The sequence below is a fragment of the Vipera ursinii genome, assembly GCF_947247035.1.
Source record: "Vipera ursinii genome assembly, chromosome: 1".
Lineage (NCBI taxonomy): Eukaryota > Metazoa > Chordata > Lepidosauria > Squamata > Viperidae > Vipera > Vipera ursinii.
The window spans coordinates 57,171,455-57,196,353 of NC_139512.1; the positions used below are offsets into that span (position 1 = coordinate 57,171,455).

General features: G+C 36.6%; 1 protein-coding gene across 1 annotated transcript in view; it reads left to right on the forward strand.

The window, feature by feature from the left end:
• The window catches only part of HEATR5A (HEAT repeat containing 5A), a 67,254-nt gene that overhangs the window by 29,971 nt on the left and 12,384 nt on the right, over positions 1-24,899 (forward strand). Inside the window, exons 18-29 of the mRNA XM_083379566.1 lie at positions 977-1,167; positions 4,069-4,228; positions 5,802-5,991; positions 7,244-7,413; positions 15,652-15,790; positions 17,932-18,111; positions 19,418-19,657; positions 21,091-21,272; positions 21,607-21,675; positions 22,315-22,491; positions 23,585-23,816; positions 24,140-24,382. Coding sequence (XP_083235692.1) covers positions 977-1,167; positions 4,069-4,228; positions 5,802-5,991; positions 7,244-7,413; positions 15,652-15,790; positions 17,932-18,111; positions 19,418-19,657; positions 21,091-21,272; positions 21,607-21,675; positions 22,315-22,491; positions 23,585-23,816; positions 24,140-24,382 — 2,173 coding nt within the window. The remainder of the gene's footprint in view (positions 1-976; positions 1,168-4,068; positions 4,229-5,801; positions 5,992-7,243; positions 7,414-15,651; positions 15,791-17,931; positions 18,112-19,417; positions 19,658-21,090; positions 21,273-21,606; positions 21,676-22,314; positions 22,492-23,584; positions 23,817-24,139; positions 24,383-24,899) is intronic.

Here is a 24,899-nt window from a genome sequence, read left to right on the forward strand (position 1 = left end):
AGTCTTCACAATGTGTTGGTTTAGATGATGTAATAAAGTACTATTCCTTTTCATTAATGACAAACTTCTGAAAACCTTTTAACTACAAGAGTGAATGAGGGCAATATCCATGTTTGCAGATTCACTATGGCTTTTTCATGCTCAAGCATTTTATGCTAAACAAATAATTTAGTATAAATTTAGTGTAGCATTCAATCCATTTGCGGTATATTCCCTTCCCTTAATAATTCTTAGCTTCTGGTTCTATTCTCTGTTATTATATAATATACATTATTACTATATATTATATTATATTAGCTGAATTATGTGAGACTTGGATCCTGAGGATAAAAAGGAGACTGTACATTTCAATAAATACAGCAATACTGATGTAGAATAGCCATTTGTTGAATTGTAATGGAGAAATCTGAGATAATAGAAGATATCACTTTGTTCTTTGCTTTATAAAGCCTAAAGAAGGCAATGTTCATGTAGCTGTAGATATTTTAGATTGAGAATGTAATTTGGCATCTATAGCTGCCTATAATTTTATCTTCCCAGATATAACTGAAGAATTAATTTCCCTTTAGCCTTAAAGTATTTGTCCACATATTTTTAGTTATTGGGGAATCTCCTTTAGTAGAGAAGAACAGTAGAATAATAATAAATGTAGAGTTTATATAATCCCTCGTGAGTTCTGTAGGAAACAGTAGTAGTTTTCGAAGTTCTTTTAAAATCTTCCCAAGATAGAGTTTACTTTGAATCTACTATGTAATTATACCGATTTCTTTAAAAGTCTATTATGGCTTTTTCTAATCCTTGTGCTTTTATACTTTATGTTGCGAGCTGCTCTAAGAGCATTTGTTCTTGGGCAGAATACAAATAAAACAAAAAGTGTATTGATTTTCATTTCCTCTCCTATTTGCATGTCTGTTGAAAGAAGGAAAATATTTACTGTTCAGTAATGGTGCTATTTATAAACTCTTCTTTATTCTAGCACTTGGCTAGCCATAAGGGAAATTTAGGTTATGAAGAAATCCAAAGCTGCACCTTGAGCTTGATCCTAAGTGCCTTGGAAAGTAACAGTCCCCTTCTAAGATGCTCTGCTGCTGAAGTCCTAGCCAGACTCGCACAGGTGGTAGCTGATAATACCTTTACTGCTGGATTGGCACAAATTAGCTTTGACAAGTAAGCAGTTTCTCATAATATGGTTTTGTTGCATTGTATCAAAAATAGGCTCCCCTTTGGGCCTATGTAACCCGGCCATCAGGTTGACCAGATTTCAATTCTGAACAGATTTTTTAAAAAATTTATAAAAAGGGAAGTATTTAAGGAGCAGAGGTAGAAAAGCAAATACAGTGTGTCTCAACCTTTGGCAACCTTGAGATGTGTAGACTTCAGATCCCAGAATTCCCCAGCCAACACCATTCTTTCACACACCTTGTTCTATCCTGTTGCTTTCCTCTTCTGCCCCTCTACAGAATTTGCTTCTGCCAGAAATGTTCATTCCATATTTACATAAGGATTCTCTGTCAGCTGAGAATCGCTGCTTTTCTCCTTCACTAGCAATTACACCAAACATCTATAGATGTCAGTTTAGTAAATATAAAGTTCTTCAGAATTCATATGGGAAAACTACTCATCAATAATTTAGCAGTTGAATTGAAATTTCTTTGAAATTTTCTGAAATAAAAAATATACCACACAATAAAATCTACAAATTATAATTACAACTACTGTAGTCTATATTAGATATATATTAGTAAAGGTAAAGTTTCCCCCGCACATGCATGCTAGTCGTTTCCAACTCTAGGGGCCGGTGCTCATCTCCATTTCAAAGCCGAAGAGCCAGCGCTTGTCCGAGGACGTCTCCGTGGTCATGTGGCCGGCATGACTAGACGCCAAAGGCGCACGGAACGCTGTTACCTTCCCACCATAGTGGTCCCTATTTTTCTACTTGCATTTTTACGTGCTTTCGAACTGCTAGGTTGACAGAAGCTGGGACGAGTAACAGGCGCTCGCTCTGATATGCGGCACTCGGGATTCGACCCGCCAAACTGCCGACCATCTGATCGACAAGCTCAGCGTCCCAACCCACTGAGCCACTGCGTCCCTTTTAGATATATATTATTTGCATGTAATTCCTAAGAAATAAAACATTTCTTTTATATCTCTGAATAATATATTTATATATATAGTATATATAAAATAATATATACTTTGCTTTTCTGGCCAAAAAAAATACATTGGGGAATTGTTCAAGCAGTCATTAAAATTGCATCAAAAAGAATGGTTTGTTTTTCCTGGCAGCAAAATATTATGTCTACAATAATTCTGAACACGTTTATTGGGGATAACTTTGAAGATATTTATAATGAGATTTGAGTAAACACAAATAAGAGGTCAGTCTAATTTCAGTAATTGAAATTTAACTAATGGCGTATTCATGATTGGAGGAAGGAATACATTTTTTAAGTTGGTAATTTGTGCAGAGCACATCATGAGAAAGGCAGGGCTAGATGAATCAAAAGTTGGAATTAAGATTGCCGGAAGAAATATCAACAACCTAAGATACGCAGATGATACCACTCTAATGGCAGAAAGTGAAGAAGAACTAAAGAGCCTCTTGTTGCGGGTGAAGAAGGAGAGTGCAAAACTTGGGTTGAAACTTAACATTAAGAAAACCAAGATCATGGCATCTGGCCCTCTCAATTCCTGGCAAATAGATGGGGAAGAAATGGAAGTAGTGACAGATTTTATTTTCCTGGGCTCCAAGATCACTGCAGATGGGGACTGTAGCCAAGAAATTAAAAGACGCTTGCTCCTGGGGAGGAAAGCCATGGCAAATCTAGACAGCACACTAAAAAGCAGAGACATCTCTCTGTCAACAAAAGTGCGTATAGTCAAGGCTATGGTCTTCCCAGCTGCAATGTATGGCAGTGAAAGTTGGACCATAAGAAAGGCTGAGCGCCAAAGAATTGAGGCCTTTGAACTATGGTGCTGGAGAAGACTCCTGCGAGTCCCTTGGACTGCAAGGCGATCAAACCGGTCAGTCCTAGAGGAGATCAATCCTGACTGCTCTTTAGAAGGCCAGATCCTGAAGCTAAAACTCAAATACTTTGGCCACCTAATGAGAAGGAAGGACTCACTGGAGAAAAGCCTAATGCTGGGAAAGATCGAGGGCAATAGAAGAAGGGGACGACAGAGAATGAGGTGGCTGGATGGAGTCACTGAAGCAGTAGGCGTGAGCTTAAATGGACTCCAGAAGATGGTAGAGGACAGGAAGGCCTGGAGGAATGTTGTCCATAGGGTCGTGATGGGTCGTACACGACTTCGCAGCTAACAACAACAACAACAACAACAATTTGTGTAGAAACTATACAAAAATATTGAAGTATTATGGAGTTCCATCCAGATAGACCAAATCAAGAAATTTACTCCACAAGATGACTAAAACTACTTTTATTGAGATTAACTATACTAACAAAACCTTGCAAATATTATTCTGTTGTGTTTCCTGCCCTTCTTATGTTTCAATAAATTAGGAAGTTTCTATTAGAGCTGCTTACAAATGCTGTTTGTTGTGGGCTTGAAATATTTTTTACTATTGACCTACTGATAGACCTTGCATATACATACTGTATCTCTGTCAGGTTTATCATCCTCACTCTACAGATATGCTGGCTGTATAAACCAAAGTAGTCGTAAGAATTCTAGCTGCCAAAATTCAATAGGCTATCCTCCTCTTGCGAACTTCAGAGTTATTACAATTGTGAGATTAATTGTTATTGATGATGGTGATGATGATATGAATATAGTCCATTGTTCTCCTGTTCTTCTCCCTTTCCTTCTTTAAGGCCTAAAAATTAAATAGTGATTCTGCAACATCTTTCTAAGTCTGCTGTCTTCAAGAATATGCTAGCACTACAATTCTTAGCATCCTGTTAAGCTTTATAATTCTAACACACTTAGAGGGCATTGGATGTGAGAAGAAGGCTGATTAGTAAGTTTTCTGTAGACTTTTGTAATGCTAGACTTCATAATTATAATTGTCATTTTATTTTAATCCAGTTGTTTTACAATTCTTAGGCTAAAATCTGCAAGAGATGTGATATCAAGAACAGGACATTCTTTGGCTCTGGGTTCTCTTTATAAGTATACGGGAGGAATCAGTTCCACTCATCATCTTACTGCATGTGTTGGAATACTTTCTACTTTATCTCAGGATAAGAGTTCACCTGAAGTACAGGTATGTATTGTAGGTGAAGATGATGATGATAAATGACTAAGCGAAAAGAAGCCCTACACACATACACAACACCCACACACACACACACAAGTTCCAATGTTTTAAACATTGGAAAAACCAAAGAGCTCATTGCCGATTTCAGAAAAGGCAGGCACAGCCACACTCCTCTGTGCATTAATGATTCACCTGTGGAGATGGTTACTAGCATCAAATTCCTGGGTGTGCAGTTCACAAGTAGGCTGGCTTGGTCACTCAACAGCAAGACAGTGGTGAAGCGGGCACAGCAGCGCCTGCATTTTCTGCGTCGCATGAGAAAAGTATGTCTTCTTTGCCCTTCTTTCTACAGAGGGACGATTGAGAGCATCCTGTCATACAGCATCACAGTCTGGTTTGGAAGCATCACTGCTTCAGACAGGAGGGCGGTGCAGAGAGTAGTGAGGATGACAAAAAAGATATTGGCAGTTCCCTTCCTTCCATCCAGGACATAGCACAGAAGTGTTGCTTGAACAGGGTCTGTAAAATTGTCTGAGACATTACACATCAAGACCTGTTTTTCTTTGTTACCTTCTGGGAGGAGACTTCATGGTATCCGAAGCAGAACATCCAGATTCAGTCACAGTTTTGTTCCATGCAGTATTAACCTTGTGAACTCTAAATCTTCCTCCTTCCGTTATGTATTCAAGATGGACGGTGATTAATATTTATATGTTATTTATATGTAAGGGTGTAGATCTATACATACATTCTATAGTATGTTTAAATGTGTGTTATGTATGTGTACACTTGGAGAGCAAGCAACTAAATTTCATTTTTAATGTGTGCCATTGTGCTACAGTAAAAAATGACAATAAAGGTTATCTATCTATCTATACACACAGAGACACACACACAATTCATTTCCTGTTTTATGGAATGAAAATTAACATTTATGTTGTTTTATTCAAAAAATACATTGCAAAATATTATTTGGACTTTTAACATATTTGTTGTTTTGGTACTTATTGGTGGCATAAAGCCTACTCATGAGTGATAGCAGAATTGATGGCAGAAAGACTAATCATGAGTGATAGTCAATCCTCTGGCAAAGTTTCTGGTGAACTATCCTTCCTTGTTTTTCCTTCTTTCTATTACCTCTTCCACAATATGGAGAGAGAGGAAAAACAACATGTGCTAGAAATTTGAATCTCAGATAATTGAGAGCAGTATTTATTCCCTGAGATGATAGTGATAAAATTGCTACTGTGACAGACACAGATGTCTCCCACATCTATACTGATGCCAACTTAGGCAGGTGTGAGTACACTGAAGGAAGATGATCTATGCAGAGTAGAGCCCCCAGATGGTTGGACAACCATGGCCTAGATTGTTTCATTCTGTATATGTATTTTACATGTTATACTGTACTGTGTTGTTGGCATAGTATTTCTCACCATTTCATTTAAATGCTGTTATTTTACACATAACTTTGGTTTTTATCATACTTAGCAAATTATTTCATATTTTCTTTCATACCCATTACACGTTTTGTGTCTGTGTCTGTGTGTGACAACACTACATTTTTGGTATTTTACAGACGTGGGCACTGCATTCTCTGTCACTGATCATTGATTCTGCTGGTCCTTTATATCATGTGCATGTGGAACCTACCCTCTCTCTTGTTCTTATGTTGTTGTTGACTGTGCCTCCTGCTTATACTGAAGTCCATCAAAGCCTTGGTCGCTGTTTAAATGCACTTATAGCCACTTTGGGTCCTGAGTTGCAAGGTATGCATACATTTGTAGCAAATAATAGTTAGGAGCCAAGATAATAATCATGGAATTAATTTGCTCCCAAAATATGTGTGGAAAACCATGACAAAAGCTTCAGAGTATTTGTATTTTTACAAAGTCGTGCACAATCTTATTTGTCTTTCACTTGAGTTGTGATTTATCTGAGATCTTGAAATAAAGAAGTGTCCTTTTTTCCTCTTAATAGAGAAACTTCTAGTAGCCAACGGTTATTGACAAATTATTATAATTAGGAGAATGAAGAATAAAAATGATATTTCTCAAATCAGAAGGACTTGTTCTTGTGTTCAAGGCAAAGATGGAGTACTGTCTTCTGAGCATGCATGCATGCACACATATACATAAAGACTAGATTAGTAGATTATTTTGTGCAGTTATAACTGAGTTGTCTACAAGAAACACTAGCGTTCTCTCACTGCTCATAAAATATTATTCTACGTGTGGAGTCCTTGTTGCTCTCTGAGCTTTGTTGTTTGCTTGCAGACATTCATTATCCATCTAAGTGACATCATCAGTTTTAGTCAACGTGGAGTTTACTCTTTGTTTAAATACAGTAGCTTTTGCCCAGCCATGTTGGTGAGGGTATGGGTTTTCTCCTTGGTAATTCCTTGATTAGGGTATTGTTTTCTGCTTGTTTGTTTCCTGGTAATCCCTGCTTATCTGGGTATTGAATGCTGGAGAACATGAGTTCTGGTCTTTTTGTTTCCTTCTTAGCTTTCTTATTGTCTCTCTTCAGTGCTATGTAAAAGTGGTTTGTCTATATATGCCTATTGACAGCTGATTTGTCTGAATGCCAAGCTTCCAGGAATTCCCTAACATTTTTGGACCTAGAATGCTCTCAGTTTCCCAACTGAAACTGTGATTGATTCTGCTAATGTGCTGTGAAATTAAGGAGTTGCTAGTTGGTATTCATGGATGTGCTCTGGTTTATTTAGGAGCTTTTCACTAGCGCTGATGATATTACCTAGTTGGGTAATGAAATGTCTGCAAGCAAACAACCAAGTTCAGGGAGCACCAAGGAGCCCACAGTTCAATCCTGAACTACATATATTCCCTTCTTTTGATATCCTAGGGGTGCTGTGGAAATAAATGTCCATTTTTTTAGCAAAGCGTGATCTAAGTAGATTTTAAAAACATATATTAATAATTTGAGGAGCTTGTTTATTGTAGTTTGGTTTTTATTGTTTTGAAATGTTATTTGACTAATGAACTTTTGCCTTATGTGTAGGCAGCAGTGCTGCAGTCTCAGCCTTAAGGGCATCCTGTCTCCTTGGTTGTGCAGTGATGCAAGATCATCCTGACTGCCTCGTCCAAGCTCAAGCTATATCTTGCCTTCAGCAGCTTCACATGTTTGCTCCTCATCATGTAAACCTGTCTAGTCTAGTAAAGTGCCTTTGTGTAAGTATATGATTACACAGCTATATGACTCTGTAGTTACATAGCCATGTTACCAGTCTTTTTTCAGTGTTCTTTGCAATTTTAGAATCAGAATGTTCAAATTAGGGTTTCCAAAGAAAAGCAGTTTGTGTACCTTGTTCAGCAGAATAATACAATCCATTGCTTTCAGAAATGTGAACATAAACTTTATATTAGTCAAGTCTCATGATTTATTTTACCACAGTATCACAAAATGACCCTCTACTTTACAGATGTGTATAGTGGTGTGTGTGTGTGTGCGCGCGTGTGCGCGCGCATACCAGTGTCCATGTAAAACATATATGATATGAGTGTAGTTTCCTAGTTGAATGAAGTACGGTAGATTAGTTCAGCGCATTGAGGAGGAAGGGAGGGAAGCGTGTAAAGTATTCTGAGAGGGAATATAATTCCTTATGATATTCCGTGACTCCTGTTTGCCTAAGGACAAGGATAGGGTTATAGCAGGTCAGCTGGTTTTGGTAGGAGTAGGATTATTATTCTCTGCTGGGTAAAAAGCGGGATGTTAGTTACTTGACTGATCTGCTAACTGACTAGGGAATTAGTTTCTACATTGTTTCTGTCTCCTATTCTCTCTTTCTCTCTCTCTTTTACATACACACACACACACTGTACACATACACAAACACAATCATACACCTATGCATAAGTGCAGTGGGAAGAAGAGAAAGCCACTTTTCAGTGCCGCATTATAAACTCTTTTAAACAGTTCCTCTCCACCAAGCAGTCTGTGAATTTTCACTTACCTCTTAAAGTTGGGGAAATCCTCTTTTTCAGTTCCACTTCTGGAATTAATTTACCATTTGGTGAAGGACATTTTGTACCAGTCTCATGAGTAGAGAGAGAATTTTTTTTAAAAAAAAACAGAATCAAGAATTCTGCCAGATATTTCTAAGAAAATAAATTTTCTAAATATAAATCGCCAGACATGGAATATTTTTTTTAATGTTTTATTATTTATTTATTTGTATCTTGCCTTCATTATTTTTTACAAATAACTCCAGGTGGCAAATATATTTAACACATCTTCCTCCTTTTTCCCCCCATAAGAACAAACCTGTCATGTGGGTTGGGCTGAGAAAAAGTGACTTGCCCAAAGTCACCCAGCTGGCTTTTAAAACTAAGGCAGGACTTGAATTCACTGCCTCATGCTTTCTAGGCTGATGCCTTAACCACTATACCAAACTGGCTTAATACATGAGAAATTCAGTGTTTCTGATTATGACAAACATTAATTCCATGAAATTGAGTAATTACAATTCAGCAAATTCATACAACAGCCTTCCTGTGAAGTTTTTTGGGGAGGTGGCAGGGGTTAAGTATGGTGAAATGTAAATTATTAACAGATTTAAATATGGGAGAAAAAACATTCACTCATTTCCTTAATATCTAGTGTACATTTGTTTTTTGTATAAAAAGCTGGCCCGTTGGGTAGCAGAAGGAAAATGTTATTAGGTGTTGATATATCTGTATAATCCTTTGGGGGAATATAAGGGAGTAGATGCTTCTCAAAGAGGTTTGGAAATAATACAGGTAGTCCTTGACTTACAATTGAGCTCAAAATTTCTATTGTTAAGCAAGACAGTTGTTAAGTGAGTTTTGCCCCATTTTATGATCTTTCTTGCACTGTTGTTAAGTGAATCACTGCAGTTGGTAGCTGCCGTTAATAACAAAGTTGTTAAGTGAATCTGGTTTTCCCATTGACTTTGCTTGTCAGAAGGTTGCAAAAAGTGATCACATGACCAGGAACACTGCAACCGTCCTAAATTCAAGTCATTTGCCAAGTGTCTGAATTTTGATCATGTCACAGTCGGATGCTGCAACAGTCATTTGTGTGAAAAATGGTCATTAGTCACTTTTTTCAGTACCGTTGTAGCTTGGAACAAATGGTCTTAAGGCAAGGACTACCTGTATTGCCTACGCTAGCATGGGAACCAATAGTGAATACTTTTGCCATCACTGCCATTTAAAACATTGATATTCTGAGTATCAAACTGAAATTAGTGCTTCTTGAGCTATGGACTAATTCCGAAATTAAATAATATTAAAGAGAAAAAAATATATACTAGTAATTTTAAAATAAGCTTTTGGAGAGGTGATCATCGTACTTTTCTACTAAACTTGACGATGATGAGGCTATTTGTTTAGCTCTGGTTTTGGAAAGGTGTAACTGTCAATATTAAATACTTTTGAATGTATTATCCAACATTATAGATATAAATTACAGTATATTATTTCCACCTGACTAAATCTGCTACTGCTGATGTGAAATTGGCCCTTTTAGATCTGAGGCCAATGAATTGTCATCATAAGGTGATTTACGTTTTTAATATTAAACAAAAAGTATATAGTTTCCAGTATGGATTCAAATTAGTACTTAATATTTAGCTTTGAACAACTATTATAATAGCATTCTTAATTTTAAATAAAATATTGAGTAATAAAGCAATAATGAGCAAATATTTTATTACTGCATTATTGCAATAAAATGTTGCAGTAAATTCATTTTGTATTGCTGAAGTCAGGATCACTGGATTCTAATATCTAGGTTTTATCATGACTGGATTATCATTTGTTTTTGTGCAGGAGATCTTGTTGGAAAATTCTGTGTTGGTAGGTCTTTGTGCATTGTTAACACTTCAGCAATGTTCAGTCTCTCTCTTTTTGTGTGTGTGTGTGTGTGTGTATTTTAATTTTTTCCTTTATTTCTATAGTTAACCATTAATGAAAAATAAAATATTTTTAGCATGTTGGGTGATGTGTTGTTTGAGCTGAACTAAATTCTCTCTTAACATCTTTTTACTGTAACTGGCATTCAAACTTTGTGTGTAATTTATTTTTGCATTATTTTAATATAGCATATTAAGTGCAAAAGGAGTGAGTTTCAATTGTCTATATGTGTGTATAATTTGTCTGTATTGCTTGCTTTTTCTGTGTTATTATTTGCTTTTTTTCCTTATCTTTTTAAAATATGAAGAATGAAATAAATTGGAAATGTGCATTTTGCATTGTCTTGCAGTTGAGCTTTATTTGTTCTGGCTTTTTCATGTAAAAGCAGAAGACTTTTTAAAAAGCATGCCTAAATCTCAACACAGTGAAACATCAGCTTAAATAAATGTATAAAATATTTATGTTTATTTAAATTGTTAATTTTCAGCTTATTGGTATATTTCAGTTTTTTAGAAATGTGGGGATATATTTTTGTACATATTAAGCAACTTCTTTACATTGGGGTGCACGTAACAAAATGTAGAAAATTAAATCACATTTCCTTTGATTATCAAATTGTGATTCTGTAGTACCTCCTCTTAGAGCCTACTCTAACTCCTTTTGCCTCTCTTTCACACTAATGATGTCTCAGTAACCTGCACTGGTTATTGTTTATTGTCCAAGCAGACACTTTTGCATGAGACACTCACCTTAAAAGTTATTCATTTTTGACTCTTGCATATCAAAAAGAAAACTAACAGTAATAGTTTCCTATTCACTAGTTGTTTCCTCCATTCTCATTTTCAGCACATAGATTCAGTCCCGAAGAGTGGTAATTTTAATGTTGTTTAGATATTCAGAAAATGGAGTTACTGTTACTCAAGAGTATTCCTGAGGATTTATTACATAATTGTCATAAGGTGCCACCCAGGCAGGGCAGACGAGGCAATTCTCAGTAGTGGTCCTTGTTATAGGATACACTACCTTGCCCCCCCCCCCAAAGGTACACCTGGGCACTTCTTTTCTGGATTTTCAAAAGTGGTTGGAAACTATAGTATTATATCAGGACTCTGGCCTATTATGAGGACTTGTGGGTGATCCTCTAATGTTATATTATGATCTGGTACGCCATTTAGAGGATATATCTATATGTATATATAGATATATAGATATAGATGTAGGTGTGTGTGTGTGTGTGTGTGTGTGTGTGTATATATATATATATATATATATATATATATATATATATATATATATATATATATATCACACATATATGCTATTGAGAAAATAAAATAAGAATAGCATTAGTGCATTTAAGGTAAATAAAATAATTCATTTCAATAAATTTTTTGGTAAATTAATAAAAGTTAAAAATAATGTTAACACAGCAAGATCAGGCAGCCTATTCTAAAAGGAGTGTTTATGTTGTCCTGTATTTTGATACATACTGTATCTTTTGTTAGGTTTTTTTTCTTTTTGACACAAATTAAAAATGTAGCAATTTGCATGAACTTTGTATTAAAGTGAAACTTGTTTAACAGTTAAGGGGGTGTCTATTAAATTAGAACATTCATTAGCTCAAAAGCTTAGCATATGAGGGAAAACACACACACTCGTACATGAAAAAAGCCAACTTCAATTAATGTTACTTATTCATGCACTTAGCAGTCCATGAGAAAACTAACTACACCGTGCTTAACTTTGTTTTCAGCACATGAGAAATGTAATAACATATTTATTGGAAGAAAGGAACCTTTCAATTCTAATTTATCCTCGGAGGCATGTTGCCTCTCTGTGATTATCTCCTAACGAGTTTTAAATTGGGGTAATGAGATGGAACTTCCAAGTTCAGAGGAGGAATCAGTGAAAGATATCATCAAAACCAGCCCTAAAAAACCAATACAGTAACCTGATTTTACGGGTTGATGGTTCTGTCTCCCCAGCTACATCACTCTTCCTTTTTGCCAGCCTTTCTGCAGCTCTTTATCATCATCTAGAATGATTCTTCAGTCACTCCTGACCTCTGCAAGACATCATTCTTTGCTGCTTGCTTTTCATTAGCTTTCTGTATTTGGCAATCACTAATTTCAGATCCAGAGTCTTCGGGTCTGCATCCATATAGTAATGCAGGGCTTTTCCCCAACTGTTTGCAAATGTAATGTTGATGTTTTTCTAAGCTGTAGTTGAAGATTGATGGCTTTAAATATTCGTTTTTAAGATTTGGGCTGGGTATGTGTCTTTATTACTTTCATACTCTAATATCACATTTTTCAAATATCTCTTCCTGTTCATTAGTCTGGGATGATTAATGTATTTTGGAGAAAAAATATGCAATTTTATTTTTTCAACCATTGTGCATATTTTTAATGCGTAAGTAGGAACATTGTTAAGAGTGAGGAGAATCTCGACGCATAATGACTGAAGAACCAGTGTTGGAAAATGGTGACATAATTATGACTTTTAAAATTTATGTTAAATGACTGTTGACGCCCAACGTCTTACAACAGTCTTGGACAACACAGCTGTTCACCTAGGATGGTAGTTGTAAATTCACCCCACCTTTCATTCATATACATGTAGTCCTCAATTACAACCATTTATTTGGTTTCAATAGCACTGGAAAAAAGATTTATGACCATTTTTCACACTTGACCATTGCAGCATTAGTCATGTGATCAAAATTTGAACGCTTGGCAACTGGTTCATATTTATGACAGCTGCAATGTCCCGGTGCCATGTGATCCCCTTTTGCAACCTTCTGACAAGCAAAGTCCCATGGGAAAGCCAATTTCACTTAACGACCGTGTTATCCATTTAATATCTGTGGCAAGAAAAGTCATAAAATGGGGCAAAACTCTTAAAAACTGTCTTTCTTAACAAAAAGAAATTTTGGGCTCAATTGTGGTCATAAGTCAAGGACTAGCAGTATAAGTAGATACCCCAAGCAGACAGCATCTAAAAGAACTGCAAAAGAGAGAATCAGAAGAGTTCTAGAACTGGAAACCAGTTTGTCATTGTTGTAATGATATTGCCAAACCCAGGTTGTTCCTTAAATACCAGCAGCCTCTGGTCCAGGGGTAGGCAACCTTGGCTCTTTTATGACTCATGGACTTCAACTCCCAGAATTCCTGAGTCAGCTATGCTGACTCAGGAATTCTGGGAGTTGAAGTCCATGAGTCATAAAAGAGCCAAGGTTGCCTACCCCTGCTCTGGTCTTTCCAGAGTATTGCTGGCTGTTAATAGGTCTGGCTTCCTCCAGCATGGGAAGGCTTGCCCTTCCTTTTCCAAGATAACATGACAAACTTTCCAGAACAGTGGTTTGTTCAATCAACTCTTTTCTGCCAGAAGCCCACAATTTACAGCAAGTTTTTGGAAAGGACTAATCTAGTACAGTTTTAGATGTAAAATTCCACTTCTGCCTATCGTCCACAGCTGGATGGAGGGGGGAAAAAAGGACAAAATCCACTTCACATTAATACCATTGTTGTTATCTAAACCACCAGCAGGTAAATTGCCTGATCTTTTTTACTGGCTGAGTTTACTTAGAGTAATTCAGTTCAGACTTTGAATCAGATGCTGCCATTTCACGCTATTTATAGATATTTGTACCTACTAAAAATACTTCTCAGTGCAGGGCTTTTTTGCTTGCATGTTCTCAATAAGCTTTAAGCTGCTCAAGCAACTCTGTAAGGACCAACTACATTATGCTAACACCTCTTACAAATGTCTGTGTTCTGTCTTCTGCTGAAACTCACATCTGGCTTTTATTCAGTTTTCTTCTTGGTACATAATGATCTAAGACCGGCTGCCGTGGCTTCTTCTCAGTCAGTTCGGGGGACTTTCTTCCATAGCTTCTAGGCACAATTAAACAGTTTTCCAAAATCCCCTAATAGTCTTGGAATGTCTTCCCCCCTTCTTCCCCCCTCATCTCCTATCTTTGGTGCTTTTGCCCTGCACGCCTCTCTCTGGGAGGAAGGTAGAATGTATTTTGGACTCTCAGCATAAGAGGGACAGCCTGAAATCTTTTACTTCATTAGAAGATCCATCCAAACATTTCACACTCTTTGGAGGCAGAAAATAATATCCATGTGGTGAATATCTGTAGCTCGGGTGTAAGATGATGGTGAAGTTCTCTGAACTTGTGGGTTGGTTTCCGAAGGTTTCGTTAACAGCACCAGAAGCCTCTCTCTGATGACTCATCACAAGACCCTCACTTGACACATCCACACCTGAAGCCTTATAAACAGAAGAACACTGACACATATGTTACATAGCCTGATAACGAAATGTTCGGAAACCAACCTGCAAGCTTTGAGAACAAACCTTCACCCTCATAATATCCATGTGTTATATCTCTTCCAACTGTCCCATTTGTAACGTCTTCACAAATCCAAGTTGCCACCTTTCCAGCAGTTGTCAGGAGGAAAGAGACTTTTTTTTAGGAGAGAGCAGGAAACAATTATGTCATTTCTAAGAGAAACAAGGATTCCTGAGGATGAGAAAAAAGTGTTCTGGAATGGAGAAGTTCCTGATTTAAAAAAAAACATGGAAATGCCCCTACTTTCTGTTCTTCTTTGTCAAAAGGAGGTTGGTGAGTGGAAGAGGTGCTTGAAAACAAAATTCCTTGTCAGCTCCAGCTAATAAAGAAAGGGGGGATGAAAGGAAGGGCAGAATAATTTCTTGTTTTCTATGACAAGAGATTCGGACAGGGAGGATAATAAAATAGAGGTGTTGTAAGGTGTGATACAGGTGAGGCAGGAACAAGTGGATCTCAGGGTAGAAAGGCCTCTCAGGTAAACTTTACATCACCTGCCTCCCACTGTGTAAGGGCTAAAAAGAATAAGGTAGAGCCAATGATGCTAAGTCCATTCGGCCCAATGCGTGGAGTTTGAAATCTGAAATATAGATCTAGAAATGCTTCTGAGTTACTTGTTTAAGACATTATACTTCTCTGCATTGAAGTTTGTACGATACAGGTAGTCCTCAACTTACAACCACAATTGAGCCTCAAATTTTCATTGCTAAGCAAGGCAGTTGTTAAATGAGTTCTGCCCCATTTTACAACCTTTGTCACAATTGTTAAACAAATCACTGCAGTTGTTAAGGGAGTCATGTAGCTGCTAAACAAATCTGGCTTTTCCCATTGATTTTGGCTGTTCTGTCCAGGAAAACGTAACTGTCATAAATACATGCCAGTTGCCAAGTGCCTGAATTTTGATCACATGACCATGGGGATGCTGTAACAGTCATAAGCGGTCATACATTTTTTTCTAATGCCATTGTAACAGTAGTGCAAACTGTCACTAAATGAATGGTTGTAAGTTGAGAACTACCTATAGCTGAATTATGCCTGGGAATCTTCTGACAAATCTAACCAAGAGCTAATTAAGAGTTCGAAATCTGAAGAGTTACTGTTGAGTGTGCCTATGAGTGTCAATAATAAGGATGCCATCTGGTTTATTAAATTTGTTTCTTGTGTATACTTTTCAGGTGAATCTCTCTAGTTCATATCTATTATTGAGACGCGCAGTTCTAGCTTGTTTGCATCAGCTTGTGCAGAGAGAGGCGGTTGAAGTATCTGAACATGCAGTGGCCCTCGCTAAAGACAGCAGAGAAGAATTTACTCCAGGTAATATTGAGCTCTTGAGGTTACTTTTTTTTCCAGATAGACCATTGCAGTATTTGTATTTTTCACTGTATACTGAAGAACACTTCAGACCTGCTCTAAGCAAACAGCCTATAGTAGTGTTTCTTAATCTCAGCAACTTTAGATTATATATGCTGGCTGGGCAATTTTGGGAGTTTAAGTCCACATATTTTAAAGTTGCTGAAGTTGAAAAACACTGACATATAGGATCCAATCTATTTGTCACATGAGCTGAAATCCTCTTGGTAACAGTCTTTCTTATTTTCCTTCTCATTTCCACTTTTCACTTTTTAAACAGGTTTTCCTTGGAGAATCACTCAACCCCAAGAACAGAAAAATGAAAAAAAGAGAGAGAATTGCCTGTTTCATTGATAGAAAATGTTTTACCAATAGAGAAGAATATTGGGTTTTACCCATCATACTGTATAACAAACCTTTAGCACAGCAGAAATGGGCGATATGATTTCTGCCCAACATCAGAAACCCACTGTTTATATAAAACAATTATATTTCAAGAAGAAATATGTGAATTGCTCATTTTGTCTATAACTCTAATTCCATCATAGATACTATTCTGGGGCATTCTTCTTATTTACTAGTTTGAAATATATGGGCTATGATATATATAAGGAAGTCAAACCTTTAACTTTTATCTATATTTCCCCCCCCCCCCAAAAAAAAAATCAGAAACAAGATATTACCAATTTTTAAATTTTGCCAGTTTAAATTACAGTGTAACAGATGCGTAATTTGTGTTTGGCTGGAATCTTTCAGTCTGCATGTTTTCCTGCAAAGTATTGACTGATTATTTGATATCATTGTCAACTTTTAACAACCATATAGAATAGATAGTCCTTCTCCCTGATGATCTCTTGCCAGTCTGGCCCTTAAGATTTTCTAACCATGCACCCATCAGTGCTGTAATCAAGCCCATCACCCGTCCTGTTGGTCATCCTTTTCTCCTTCAGCTCAGTATTATGAACTTCTCAAGGGAGCTGTGTCTTCACGTTATATGTTCAAAACATGATAATTTGAGTTTGGTTATCTGCAAAATATACTTGTATGAGTTTGTGAGAGATACATGTGTGAGAGAATGAATTGAGTATTTACTGTAAAAGAATGTAAGAGTAATCCCCATATTATATTTTCAAACGAAGGAATGACTTGCAGGAATACATTTCTCACTTCAAGTTGCAGCCTGGGCTGAAATTTGCATGATTTGTTGAAACAGCAACTTTACCCATGACTTAATTTCTGCTAGAAAATAAATAAAAATAGTGGAGTAACTACAGGAGTGGGGAGTTACTGGAAATAAACCACAGTAGCAATAACAAGGATTTATGCAACAATGCTTCATTTGGAATATGTCAGCAGTATTAGTGCTGATTTGTGGCCTGATGTTTAGATAAACAGATCAGCATAATCCTATTATTATTATTTTTCTGAAATATGTGCTTTATGTCTGTTGTCATTATCTCATCTAGATACTAAAAGAAAGTTAATGTATGGAGCTGGCATTAATCAAAAAACACAACCAAACAGACTCATAAAAATTTTAAATATGTCAATTTAAGATATTGTAGTATTTCTAAACAAAGCTGAGCTTTTTTTGATGGTACAGAGCCACATTTTAAAGGGTTTTTTTAAAACAATACTAGGAAATACTGAAGTAATACGTTAGTCAAGTAACTAGCTAAGGTTCTGCAATTCTTGTTTAATTTTGGGATTATGGATACTAGAAATATTAAAACAGCAGTGTCCCAAAAGTGCCATTTCCAACTGGAATTTCTTGTGTTTTTTTCCTTTGAAAAGACTTTTGCTTCTCATCCAAGAGGTTTCTTCAATTTAGAAGCTTCTTGGATGAGAAGCAAAACGTTTCAAAGGAAAAAAACAAACAAGAAAGTCCAGTTGCCTTTTGGAAAAAGCACCTTTGGGATAACCCTGACCTACAGTATCTAGATTGAGAATCTCCATAGACATTAAATCAGCAGCTATCTTCTAAAACAGTATCAAAATTATTTTATTACAGTATGTAATTTTGAAAGCTTTCAACTGCAATGATTCATTATTTGATTTGAACTGAAATGTGCTGATCATATTCATTTTTTTATTTAAAAACATAGTTGTTAATATAGGTGAAATAGGCCTTGAAGGAGCCTTACTGAGCTTGTTGGACAAAGAATTGGACCCCAAACTGTGCCAAGATATCAGAGAAACTCTGACTCATATGCTTATGTCAATGGCTGTTGGAAAACTCTCCTTTTGGCTGAAACTCTGCAAAGATGTTCTGGCTGCTTCTGCTGGTATGCTAATACCTTCCGCCTAGAATGGCATCACACTATTTTCATCAGGGAAGAGAATAATCCAGTCATAGAAACATAGAGTTAGAAGAGATCTCAGGAGACATCTATTCCAATATCCAATATTTCAGTGGTCTCACAACTAATTTTGGATATAATAAAGTGATTTTGGATATAATAAGGTGATTGATAAAGTCACCTAATTTGGAGGCTTATAGAAAGGAAGAAAGAACCCCTAATTTTTTGGCCACTAGGTACTTGAAATAAGTGGGTTAGGATGCTGAGCTTGTCGATCAGATGGTCGGCAGTTTGGCGGGTCGAATCCCAAGTGCTGCGTAACAAAGTGAGCGCCTGTTACTCGTCCCAGCTTCTGCCAACCTAGTTCGAAAGCACGTAAAAATGCAAGTAGAAAAATAGGGACCACTACAGTGGGAAGGTAACAGCGTTCCGTGCGCCTTTGGCGTCTAGTCATGCCGGCCACATGACCACGGAGACGTCCTCGGACAAGCGCTGGCTTTTCGGCTTTGAAACGGAGATGAGCACAGGTCCCTAGAGCAGACATGTCAAACACAAGGCCCGGGGGCCGGATCCGGCCCACGAAGTTGTTTCATGTGGCCTGCGAAGCCATCCTGGAAACAGTGAGGGAACGGCCCCCACTGCCTTGGCCCCGGCCCAGAGACCCTCCTTCTGCCAGAGACCCTCAGATCTGTCCCACTCCTGCCCAGGGCCCCATAGGCACCCTTGATGCCAACGATGTAGAGCTGGCCACGCCCACCCAGTAGGCCATACGCACTCTAGCCACGCCCACCCAGTAGGCCATGCCCACCCTGCCCATACCCACCCGGCCCCTTGAGGGCAACCTCAACGCTGATGCGGCCCTCAATGAAATTGAGTTTGACACCCCTGCCCTAGAGTCACAAAGAACTAGCACGCATGTGCGGGGGAACCTTTACCTTTACCTTTATGGATGCCAACATCGTTATCAGGGCCCCGCTTTCACATGATCCTGGTCTTATCATGAAGACAATGGAATGGTTCTTTTTGGTATGCTATTTAAATGGTGCTAATTTTTTATCGTAAGGCTTCCTAGTACTTTTTATCATCAGAAGAAACAGTTACATTGTAGGGGAGCATAGCAAGTTAAATATCTTTTCCTTTCCCATTCACTTGCCTCTCCGTTTCCTGCTTCCATGCACATCTGGTTGGTTATTCACCCTGACCTTTTCACGGTTATGACTTCATCTTGCTCTTTTAACCGTGTTACTGAGCTCAGTAAACAGTTTGCTTTCCACTTTGTGTCTTAATGCAGATTTTACAATTGTAGCTTCAGTGGATACAAGCCAAGAAGAAGAGGGTACTCAAGTAGATGATGAATTGGCATTAACTTTGGCAAAGAAGGATAAATTGCACCCATTTCCCCATCCCCGATGGTCTACTAGAGTTTTTGCTGCAGAATGTGTTTGTAAAATTATCACCCAGTGTGAGAATGCGGACAGTGCTCATTTTGATATAGCTTTAGCACAGGAAATGAAACAAAGGGACTCAAGAGGTATGTGATGATGTTGACTTAAATATCAACTGGAAAATATCATGGAATTCCAAGCACAGATAAATTTAATTTTGATAAATAATCATTTTGATTATCATGTTTATCACAATTGACAAGACATCTGCAAGCTTTTAGATATAAATTACTACTACTTTGGCTCAATGAAACAATTCTGTTAAATACTAACTGTTGAAGCACTTCTAAAGACAAAGGATTGACTGCCCACCTACTTTGTTACAGGTTATAATGTTTACATTGCGTGATGCATTGTTTATTATTTGTATGTGTCGCTGTCTTTGGACCTACATGACAGCTCTGTATTATATGTGGACTATATTATATGTGAACTATATTACTACACTGAATGTAATCTTAACATACAAATCGCAGATGTATAGACCCTACGCAGAAGTTTTGACAATTTACAGTTGTAATTTTTGATTTAGTGGCACAGCCAATTCTAACTTTCAATATAGATGGGTAAGAAAATACCTTACACTGCTGGTAAGCTTTTGTATCAGTGTCAACTAGATACTTTCAGAAAACACAAACATCGAGTATCATCCATTGGTGATGCTTTGTAACTGTTGCTATTCAAAACATACTATTCTTAGGATGGCTAGCCCCTGATCTTCCCACTTAAATATTATCAATTCCCTTTTAGTTTTTAAATGCGATTCTATATATTTTTATCATGTCTCCCCTTTCCCCTCTTTGCTCTGAGCTTAAAAATCCTAGACTTTCCTTCTAGGGAATCTGATCAAGACTGTTTTTGCAATTTTTTTCCAGCTCCATACTAGCTCTTCATGATTATCAGAACAATGTGCAATATGCCAAGGATAGGAGGAGAATTGCATTATAATTTTTTGTTGGAGTGCTAGTGTACTATCAGTTGTATTTTTAGTCCCTTTGAAAATGATTCTAAGCATATCTCTTCTAGCCTGAACCAACACTGCCTTTTCCTGCATTGACCATTGAGTCATGTCTTCAAAATCCCTTTTATGATCAATCCCTTTTTAGCTCAGGGCCCATTAATATGTAAAGTTTGAATTTTTATGTCAATGTACATTGCCATGCCTATATTTATGGAGGGGGGGGCAGTTAAGCAAATTCACCCAGTTATAAAGTATACTTTGTAACACTTTGGAATCCCATTTTCATTGCATTATATGACCCTGGACACATTGGTATGATCAATAGACTTCACTATTATCCATAACTCCAGTTTATCAATTTAAAAATATTGTTTCTAATCCAATCTCTAAAAAACATCACCTTGAATATCTCTTTAGTTTCAAAATTCTCCATTTAGTCCTCTTTTTTTCTTATTATAGGAAAGGAATAGGTAATGGGCATAAATAATTTAAACTACCAGAATTTAATAACATTAATTTCATATTATCAAAACAGCATTTCCTTTTTATCACATACAGATGATTTCTTGGTATTATATTTAGCTGACTTAATTCGTATGGCTTTTATGGCTGCCACTGATCACAGCAACCAACTTCGTCTTTCCGGACTACAGATGTTGTTAATTCTTATTCGAAAATTTGCTGCTGTAGTAGAGCCAGAATTCCCAGGTCATGTAATACTGGAGCAATACCAAGCCAATGTAAGTAAATCTTGAGGAGTTAGCCAAAAAAGAAATACCATATTACGTATTATCGCTTTTTAGTATTTAAGACAACAGAAAATAAGATTTCTAATGTTTTTAAATTGGCTGTTTGATTATATGTCACAAAATTCATGAGTTTGATAAATCTAAATGGGTTTTCTTTGGAAATGTGCTGGTAATACTATAGCCTACCTAAAAAACGGATGGATATTTAATCACTGTTATTATTCCACATTCTCTTATAACTATTTTAAGGAAATAAATTAGTTTCCTTAAAGAACAGTTATTCAGATGTTAGATTGTGTATCATTTTATCAAATCATTTTTTTAGGTTGGTGCTGCTCTTAGACCAGCCTTTACACCAGAAGCACCACCTGATGTAACAGCAAAAGCATGTCAGGCAAGTTAAATTGTTTCTCCCCACTGCATCTACTGACTCCTCCTCCTCCTCCTCCTGTTTTTAAAATATAAGTGTCAAAGTCTTGGCCAATCGCAGATAAAACATGATAATGGCAATGATGAAATATTTGTCTCATAAGAACTAGGATCACCAGGTCAGAGAGAGGATTTTTAGGCCACATATTCATATACTTTTCATTGTCTTTATTGCTATTCGTTTTTAGAATTATTTCTAATAACTAACTCCTTTGTTCAGTTCATTTGTAGATGTTATTAGTTTAATCTGCTTAAAGGAATTATAATTATGATTTTATTTTTGCAGTACTTATTTATCACATTTAAGAACTACCCATCTCCTCAGGGAAGGATTATATATTGGAAAACTTTATAATAAATAAATCAAAATGTCTGAACATAAGATAATTTACATGCACGCTCTGTAGCATTGCATTAGAAACAACAAGCAATACAGATCACACCAAATAACTCATCTAATCCAGTGTTTTATAGGCATGGTAACCAACTAGAACCCTAGAAATAGGACATTAGACAAGACGATAGCCCCACCCATATTTCAGTAACTAATATAAAAGAGTTTATTGCACTAGAGAAAAAGTAACCACATCATTTGGTGTTGTAGGTTTGCAGCGCTTGGATAGCAAGTGGTGTAGTAAATGATCTTAATGACCTTCAAAGAGTTCATCATTTGCTTGTGACATCCTTGACAAAAGTACAGGCTGGAAAAGCACAAAATCAACTATACAATGAAGGGACGTCTACTATGGAAATACTCGCTGTACTAAAAGCTTGGGCAGAGGTATTTTTTAACAAAGATGGTTTCATCAGTGCTTTGGAATTAATAGTTATGGAAAAGAACTGTGAATTTAAAAACTGGAATTACAGGTTGATTTCTTTTCAAACTAGGCATTTTATAGTAACTTTCTTAGCTAGAAATTAATGTTAACATAATAACTTTATGAATTGAAGAACTTTTTTGAGTGAAATACGTTATCTACTATCTGTTTTCAAGTTGGGATAATAAATGTGTACTATTTTTAATAGGTTTAAATTTATATAAATCATCTATTATATGCAGTAAAATGTGGTTTTGACATTAAATGTATGCAGAATAAATTAAAGCCTTTTATTGGAAACACAATTCTCTTGCCCTTTGTCCAATAGTGTACAACAAAAGAATAAGCATTTTTATTGTTTTTAGTTTGTTACAGAAGACCTATTCCTGCTAACAGAGAAAACAATATCCTGGATCTTTTCCAATTTGTTTATTCCAGCATTATTTATATCAGTGTTCATTCTTCTAGGGAACAGGCATATTCAACCTGTCTCAGAAAAAATAAGAGAAATAGTTGGATTTGTTATATTTTGCTTTGTATGCGTGCCTCCAAGTCAGTGTTAATTCCTGATGACTGCCTGGACAAATTCCTGCAGTTTTCTTGGCAAGTTTTCAGAAATGGTTTGCCATTGCTTGCTTCCTAGAGCTTAGAGAGAGTGAACGGCCCAAAGTCATTCAGCTGGCTCTGTGCCCAAATCAGGACTAGAACTCAGAGTCTCTCTATTTCTAGCTGACTGCCTTAACCATTACACCAATCCAGCTTCTTGCGTTGTCTAGCAAGATAGAAACAATTCAGCTCCCTTGAGCATGAATTAATTCTTTTATTGTTATTAATATTGGAAAGTTTTGATACTAGTTTTGGTAGCTGGGTGTACTACCAGAATAACGCAAACAAATCATAACTTCAGGAAAATCAATAAACAGTTTGAAAACAATAACTTTTCTCTGCTGTTGCTTTACCAGCAGCTAGCAATCTTAACTGGTGTTAGTTTTTTCTATCCAAATTTTTATTTGGTAACAACTTTAAAGTTCCATTTGCTCTTCTTATTTCAAACAGGTTTATATAGTTGCCTTACAAAGACAAAAGAAACAAAATTACCTCAATAGTCCACCTTTGGTTAAAAACATTTCAGAGGAAAGTTTCCGGGATCCATCCTCTTCAGTGGATGAACTTCTGGATTTAGTCCAAGTGGATCTAGGGAATCTGAGCAAACTCTGGCTTGCTGCACTTCAGGATTTTGCTCTCTTAACTTTGCCTTCAGAATTTGCTTCTCAACTTCCCTCTGAAGGTAAGAAGTCAAATAAAGCAAATATTTCTATTGAATCCATTTGGCAGGTAGAGATTCTGCAGAATTTGAGCTTCATTTCCTAACGTGAAGTATTGTTGCTACTAAACAGAGAACAAAAATAAAATATAAACTTTTAGAGTAATAAAAGATGTATCAACAGAGGTTTCCAGTAAGCTTGCAGAGTGAAAGCAAGGATGCTTACTGAAAGGCTATTTAAGTTTTGTTTGTTTTTCGAATCTTCTTATCACTTTGTTATAAACAATAAAAATATTTGGAGCGATTTGAAGCAAGCTGAATATGTACGGTATTTTCTTTCTTTATAGGTGGTGCTTTCTATGCTGCAGAAACAATTGAAAATGCAAGACCGCATTATCAAAATGCCTGGGCTCAGATTCTTCATGCTACTTCATTATGGCTTGCTAGCACCGGGTTTCTAGTTGGTGATTCAGATGAAGGTCTAACTAATCTTTCACGACCTGTTACTCCAACTAGTATGTGTCAAGATTCAAGGGCCGCAGTAAAATCACCTGAAGATGTGAATACTGATAGATTTCATCTTGTTCTGGGTTAGTAAGTATGTAAACGTGTCTTTACCATATTTTTTGCAGACTGTTTTTGCCAGGTTCACTGAAAATTGCTGCATTGAAATCAAGAATGACTACACGGCACAATAAAACTGCCTTTCTGCATGGAATTAGTTCAGAAGATCCATTCTGCTGAATCAGACAAATGACTTATGAGCGCATACAACACGTGCTTGTTAATTGAATTTTTGCTATTGTTGTCTTATTTTTGTTTATGAAAATTTGTATACATTGTTAAACATTATTATTTTGACTGAATGAGGTGCAGTAGAATGAGGCTAAATCCTGTCAAGATGGAGAGGCTGAATTAGTAATTCTCTGATTTGTGAATTAGGAGCATTAATGTTTCTGAGTTGGGCAGCTTTTAAATAAAAATAAAAAATAACCTGCTTCTTGCAAATGTGCATTTCCTGTGAAAAATCAGGTGCATAATCTGGGAACTTTTACAACAATTAATGTAAATAACTTATAATTCTATTTATAATGACTGTAAATAGAG